Source organism: Carassius gibelio, chromosome B12 (genome assembly GCF_023724105.1).
Source record: "Carassius gibelio isolate Cgi1373 ecotype wild population from Czech Republic chromosome B12, carGib1.2-hapl.c, whole genome shotgun sequence".
In the NCBI taxonomy this organism is placed as follows: domain Eukaryota; kingdom Metazoa; phylum Chordata; class Actinopteri; order Cypriniformes; family Cyprinidae; genus Carassius; species Carassius gibelio.
In genome coordinates this window covers 224,436-231,935 of record NC_068407.1, presented here as the reverse complement: position 1 = coordinate 231,935, position 7,500 = coordinate 224,436, and the positions used below count along the sequence as shown (strand labels likewise).

At 43.0% G+C, this 7,500-nt stretch overlaps 1 protein-coding gene across 2 annotated transcripts in view; it reads right to left on the bottom strand.

Annotated features, from left to right (window-relative positions):
• Window positions 1-1,356: 1,356 nt before the first annotated feature.
• LOC127969081 (ornithine aminotransferase, mitochondrial) overlaps window positions 1,357-7,500 on the bottom strand; it is a 10,155-nt gene continuing 4,011 nt past the window's right edge. For both annotated transcript variants that reach the window (XM_052570728.1, XM_052570729.1), the window contains exons 3-10: window positions 6,575-6,799; window positions 6,402-6,497; window positions 6,004-6,131; window positions 3,869-3,991; window positions 3,396-3,524; window positions 3,219-3,332; window positions 2,849-2,993; window positions 1,357-2,092 (exon numbers count right to left, since the gene is read on the bottom strand). In XM_052570728.1, coding sequence (XP_052426688.1) covers window positions 1,932-2,092; window positions 2,849-2,993; window positions 3,219-3,332; window positions 3,396-3,524; window positions 3,869-3,991; window positions 6,004-6,131; window positions 6,402-6,497; window positions 6,575-6,799 — 1,121 coding nt within the window. In that variant the 3' untranslated portion in view covers window positions 1,357-1,931. The remainder of the gene's footprint in view (window positions 2,093-2,848; window positions 2,994-3,218; window positions 3,333-3,395; window positions 3,525-3,868; window positions 3,992-6,003; window positions 6,132-6,401; window positions 6,498-6,574; window positions 6,800-7,500) is intronic.

The window sequence follows — 7,500 nt, the reverse complement described above, 5'->3', positions numbered from 1 at the left end:
TGAGTTGAGTTGGTCCACAACAAGTACGCGCAAATGTGTCTTTTTTTTTTAATGGCTACAGAAAATGAATCAAAATGGACAGACGTCAACTGAGTGGTTTTGCAAAAAGAAAGTTAAAGAAAGACAAGGACGCTAGAGGTTTAGCTACAATTCAAAATGTTCCAGGGATCTAAAGTTTTTTCAAAACGAGAGAAGAATGAGCTCAGAATGACAAATGACACAGAAGCAATTGACTGCACTCTCCCTGTTTACCATTGAAGTTAAAGGGGGGGGGGGGGGGGGGGGGGTGCTCGTTTTCACTCAATATCCTGTTAATCTTGAGTACCTATAGAGTATTACTGCATCCTTCATAACTCCAAAAAGTCTTTATTTTTATTATATTCATAAGAGAAAGATAGTCTGTACCGATTTTTCATGGAAAAACACGAGCGGCTGGAGGCGTGACGTGTGGGCGGAGCTAAAGAATCACGAGCGCCAGTAAGCTTTTGTGTTGAGAGCGTTTGGAAGCTGTGACATTACCGTGAGGACAAAACATCATCCAAAACAAACCATGGCTAACAGTCAGATTCAGCCGTTTATTTATGATCCAGAATCAGATCCAGAGGCTGAAACTGAACGAGAGCAGCAGCAGCAACAACTCGCTCCGAGCAGGGCTCGAACCCGGGTCTCCGGCATGGGAGGGGACGCACTAACAAGGAGGCAGAGATATTTTAAGCAGTTTTACTCACCGCCTGCGGTTCCAACACACGATCGTGACCCTTTTTCGTTGGGACTGCATCATCCTTAAGAAATAAACGATGAGCAAGGTGTCTCACATGGCTCCGGGGGGTAAACAAAGGTCTTCTGTAGTGAATCGTTGCCTTTTCAAAGTGTAATGATCACTGTAATCTAGTGCTAAAGTAAGGAAAACCAGTCTCCTATTGGCTTATATCATTCTACTTTATAAATCCTCATTTTGTACTTCTAATTAGTGACCGTTGTTTTGTTTTTCAAATTTGGCTGAACTAACCCTTTAAATTCCGATGATCTTAATCAAAAGCAGAGTTTTACTGTTATACGTGCTTTTTAAAATCATCACAAGCATTGGTGCAATTTGAAATAGAAGTGGATTTGATCTGTGATTCGCTTGAAACGAGTGATCGAAGTCACGAGTGTGAATCAATCGGAGCGGTTCAAGCATAAATGACTCACTTGATTCAGTTCGTCTGTTCTCTGCTTGTCATGTTTACAGCACATTTAGCAATGATCAATTCATATTCAGATAAATGTTGGTCTACGAAATACCATTCCAGCTTTTCTAAAATACATTTTGATACATCAAACTCATTAATTTAGACATAAAACAAACACAAAGTCTCTCAGCCGACTGAAAATTTATTTAAGAACAGAAATAAAACATCTAATTTGCCAGCTGACACTCCATTCATTAAATAAATTCACTAAACACTCTACAGGAAATAAACACACAAACAAGTGTTCTCCAAACAGTGTTTCTGTTTATGCGGTTCTCCTAATGTTTCATTTGTAAATTGTTAATAAACCTAGCAGAATGTGGCTGTGAATAGTTCAGTTTGATCATGTCTTTGTTTGACTTCATTAAAGACTGCCGTTAAAGTGCACTATTCTCTCATCAGGGAGAAAAACTCGTTCAATTCAAGTGTCCACAGCGAAATGTGGGACTTTTAAAGATTTCAAACACTGACAGTGACCTTCATTCACCTTCCTCTGGAGGAAAGAAACTGTAAAGGTCACAGAAACGGAGTAGAACAGCAGAACTAAAACAGACCGTCATCTACTGTTGAAGAATCTCAAGTTCAGTTGAGAATGAAAAACTAAAGCATTGCTCTGAAAGTCTGTAACAGCTCATGATAAACAGGATTAAAGCAGAAGAATTAGAGGGAGATCAGTCAGATGAGGAGGATTCCAGTGGTTTAGAAGGACAGGATGGTTCTGCTGATGATGTCCACACACTCTCTGACCTCATCCTCCTTTATAATGAGGGGCGGGGCTAGTCTGATGATGTCACCGTGAGTGGGCTTGGCCAGCAGGCCGTTGTCACGGAGACGCAGACACACCCTCCAGGCGTCATAGTCTGTGAGAGATCAGAGGATTAGAAACGGATCACACACACACACACACACACACACACACACACACACACACACATTCACTGGAGGAAGTGTTATTCTGGATTATAGACTCTATGTGTTTGAGTTAAAATCATCTTAATGCTGGATGTGTTTCAGGTTTTGTCTTCTCCAGATGTTCACTGATGGACTGGAGTGCTGTGGATTATCGTGATGTTTTTATCTGACTCTCATTCTGACGGCACCCATTCACTGCAGAGACACTGATGCAATGCTACATTTCTACAAAACAAACTCATCCTGATCTCAGATGAACTGATTGATGAGCACATTTCATTTTTGGGTGAACTTCTCCTTTAATGCACAGCGGTCGAACTGCTAACTTGCTGATTGGGAAAATAAATGACTTCTGAATATATTTCTGTGTGCATCTGACGGTTCCATCAGCTAAAACACCTGCTTCTCTGTTAAAATACACACACAATCCTGATGTCGTAAATGAAAGTGAAAAATCTAAATAAATGTGTGTGACCAGCTGAAACCTGATTTTCGACTCTTTCTGCTCTCAGCTGATGTTTTGAGTCCAAATAAAGAGCGTAACGCTCCCACGCTCCTCAGATCACCCGTGTCCGGTTCATTCTGCAGCTGAAGTACTTCCACATCGAGAGTTTGTGACGCTGATGCAGTGGTTTCACTGATCTACATCTGAAGCTGTAGACTGGTCTGAATGCTGCTGGTTTTGTGGTGGTTCTGGTTCTGACCTTTGGTCTCTTTGATGATGATGGCGTTCAGGAGGCCTTTCCCACGGACGCCGCTCACGATCTCCAGCGGAAGCTTCCTGAGCTCAGAGCGAAGAATCTGACCCATCAGATCCGCATTCTGAGCCAGACCCTCCTCCTCCAGAACCTGAGGAGAACCAGAGCGTGAGCTCACACACACACACACACACACACACACACACACACACACACACACACAGAGACACGCACATACACTCTCTCTCTCTGTCACACACACACACACACACTCCCTCTCTCTGTCACACACACTCACACACACACACACACACACACAGACACACAGAGACACGCACACACACACACACACACACACACACACACACACACACACCTCCAGAGCAGCGATGGCGACGCGGCAGGCCAGAGGGTTTCCTCCATACGTGGATCCGTGTTCTCCAGGTTTGATGGTCAGCATCACCTCATCATCACACAGAACAGCAGAGACCTGACACACACAGATCATCAGCGAACGCACGTGTGTGTGTGTGTGTGTGTGTGAGAGACTCACCGGATACACTCCTCCTGACAGAGCTTTACCCAGAATCACCAGGTCTGGTCTCACCGCCTCGTGGTCCACAGCCAGACGCCGTCCAGTGCGGGCCAGACCGGTCTGCACCTCATCAGCAATGAACAGAACCTGACGCAAAAATAAATAAATAAAGGCAAGTCTAATGAGGAGATGACGAGTCAGGATCAGCTTCATCCTTGCGACAGACTCAGAAAACACTAGTTTATTAGTAAATAATTCAAATATCTCCTTCCTCTTTCCCCAGTCACATTTAAGGTAATTACTTTTGATGATTCTCTGCTGCAAGCTGAAGGCTATTGTATGCATTCGAACACAGATCTCTTCAGCGCTGCTGCTGCGGGACACTAAACACCGCCGACTCGCTCTTGACCGTCACAGCATAAAACAGGTCCGAGGCTGTAATGCAGGGTTCTAGTGTGTGTGTGTGTGTGTGTGTGTGTGTGTGTACTCACATTGTGTTTGGTACAAAGCTCCCGGACTTTCGTGAGGTAACCGGGATCAGGAACTACCACACCTGCTTCACCCTGGATGGGCTCCACCATGAACGCCGCCACGTTTGGATCCTGTAGCGCTTTCTGCACAACACACACACACACACACACACACACACACACACACAGAGATTAATGATCAGGGGAAACTAGTTAAGTTACAGGTAACAAACACACACTGCAGGTTTGCTGTGGGGCTGCAGAGTCTGACCAAAAATAGCTGTATATCAATTAGTGCTGTCAAATGATTATTCACAAAATAAAAGATAAAAGTTTTTGTTTACAGTATATATGTATGTGTACTCAGTACTGTGTTTATATAAATACACAAACACACAGTCATGAACCAGCTGTTTAAAGCTCCTCGTATGAGTGAAGAACAGCAGTTTGTAAGTGTTTTGCCTAGTTTTTCTCATGAGACTACAGCACGGTCGTCATAGCTAGGAAACTGTTTGTCCCGTGGTAAATAGGTGCTGAAGTGGTGTTTGTTCTCCCGTTCACCTGTCGTGGGACTCCCCAGTCTCGGTCTGCTAAATACTAATGCGTGGCCAAAGCCAGTGAAAGTACTTAATTATGGTGGAGGCGGACAAAGAAGAGAAGAGAAAGTGTTGAAAAGTGTGCACGAGTGAGAACAGTTTATTTTGTTGATGAAGCTGATGAGGAGAAGTGTTACATGGGCTTTCTTCGGCTCATTGAAGAACACTCTCACTGCTGCATTCTGGATCAGTTTCAGAGGCTTGATCACACACACAGGAAGAGCCAGGAGACCATTACAATAGTCCAGTCTGGAGAGAACAAGAGCTCGGACAAGAAGTTGGGTTGCTTGCTCTGACAGGAAGGGTCTAATCTTCCTAATGTTGTATAAGGCAAACCTGCAGGACCGGGTCGTTGTAGTAATGTGGTCAGTGAAGCTTAACTGATGATCCATCACAACTCCTAGGTTTCTGGCTGTCCTCGAAGGAGTTATGGTTGACGAGCCCAGCTGTATAGAGAAGTTGTGATGAAGCAATGGGTTAGCTGGAATCACCAGTAGTTCAGTCTTAGTAAGGTTAAGCTGAAGGTGATGGTCATTCATCCAGCTAGAGATGTCACTCAGACAGGCTGAAATGCGAGCAGCTACCGTCGGATCATCTGGCTGGAATGAGAAGTATAGTTGGGTGTCATCAGCGTAGCAGTGATAAGAAAAGCCATGCTTCTGAATGACAGATCCTAATGACGTCATGTAGATGGAGAAGAGAAGCGGTCCAAGCACTGAGCCCTGAGGAACCCCAGAAGCAAGAAGTTATGAGTTCCTTGTGAAACCTCACCCCTCCAAGACACACTGAAGGGCCTACAGGAGAGAAAAGACTTGAACCACTGGAGTGTGGTTCCTGAAACATCTTCCTGAGGCTGGACAGAAGGATCTGGTGATTAACTGTGTCAGGAACAGATCCAGACCGATGAGTACTGAGGATCTGGAGCTGCTCTTGAAGGCAGACTGGTTGTGGTTCAGGAAGTCGTTAATTAATCGTGATTAATCATTTGACAGCACTAATATAAATATGACATAAAATAATATTAAACATAACAGCAATAATAATAACATTTATTATTATTATTATTATTAGTATTATTCAAGTTGTTTTAATATACAGTAGTACTACTACTACTAATGATTAATAATGACATGATTATTATTTCATTTATGATTACTATTATCATTATTACTAAATAAGCAAAATAAAAAATAATAAAAACTACTATTACTGAAATTATAGAAGTTATTCAACAAAACATTTTTTTATTGTATGCCTTTGTATGTATGCTGTAAACATTTTTTTTCTTCTAAAAACGTGTTAAGAAAACAAATGTCTCTATGGAGATAATAAAGTACTACTACGGTAAACAGCAGGAAGCCCTTAAAGCTTCTCTTCTGTTGATAAGTGCTTCTCATTACATGTTTGTGAAGGTTGTTGATTAAAGTTTGGTTCCTAAATGTGCTTTATAGTGACTCAAACTCAGAGCCGCTGCAGATGGAGCTCATGAGGATGATTTACTGTGAATCGAGACGCTGAAAACACCCGATCATGATCTGCTGGTGCACATGAACACAGTACCTCTAGCGCAGCGATGTCATTGTACGGGACCAGCTCAAATCCAGGCATGAACGGCCCGAAGCCCTCGTAACTGCTGGGGTCCGTCGAGCTGGAAATGGCAGCCATCGTCCGGCCCCAGAAATTCCCCGCTGTGAGAGCGATTATACAAGATTACACGAGTGGATATACAGACGCTCAGCTTACTACTGAAACAATCATCTCACATCACATGAACACACTCACAGCGGGCTACAAACTGAAAAGGAAAAATAAGTTTTCTATGTGAATATCTGTTTAACTGAAATTTATTTCTGTGATCAAAGCTGAACTTTCAGCATCATTACTCTTACGGTTCAAAACCTTTGCCTTGTAGTGTATAAGCCTGTGTAAGTGAGGTGGACGGTGAGCTGCTGTCTTACCTGCAAACACGATCTTCGCCTCATATTTCGGGACGCCCTTGACCGTGTACGCCCACTTACGGGCCAGTTTACAGGCCGTCTCTCCGCCCTCCACACCTTCAACACACAAGAGCAGGATCAGAGCACTGTTCTGACCATCGGGTCAGTCGTGTGCGGTGTGCTGACCGCTGTACCTGTGTTCATGGGCAGCACTTTATCGTATCCGAACAGGCGTGTGATGTACTGCTCGTAGACGCCCAGCACGTCGTTGTAGAAGGCTCTGGAGGTGAGCGTGAGCCGAGAGGCCTGTGCGGTCAGTGCCTCGATGATCTTGGGGTGACAGTGACCCTGGTTCACAGCGCTGTACGCACTCAGGAAGTCAAAGTACCTGCGGCCCTCCACGTCCCACACGTGAACCCCTGCAACACACACACACACACACTGATCAGAGACATCTGACTCACACAGACAGGATATTTTAGTTTCCACATTCAATGGCTCAGGCTGCTCATTTACAATAAAGCAAAAACAAAATATGAAAAAGAGGCAAAATTTGCCTTTTTCACAAAAATCTGAAATGATGTCAGCGCAGGGTTAAGTTAATTCTGTTAAAGCTCTGCGTTTATTATATTAGTATGCCCTTTTCCAAATAATGCTTCTTACCTTTTCTGTTTAGTCTGTTTTACAAGTTGTTGTTATATAATCTACACAGAAATACCATTTGACTTTTTTGACTCATATTTTTCCAAGAATACATTAAACAATTCTCAGTTCGGTTGCCAGAACCACGGAATTGTGAAAAAGGCTAATTGAGGCTCAATAAAAGCAAACTATTGGAGATACAATACATGTTGTGAACACGAGGCTGAGATGCATGCAGTTTCCCGAAAAAAGTCAGAATTACGATAAAGTCAGAATAGTGAGAAAAAAGTCAGAATTTCGACAAAATCAGAACTGTGAGAAAAAAAGTCTATATCACGACAAAATGAGAATTGTGAGAAAAAAAGTCAGAATTACGACAAAGTCAGAATTGTGAGAAAAAAGTCAGAATGACGATAAAATCAGAATTGCGCATAAAAAAGTCAGAACTACGACAAAATCTGAATTGTGAAAAAAAGTC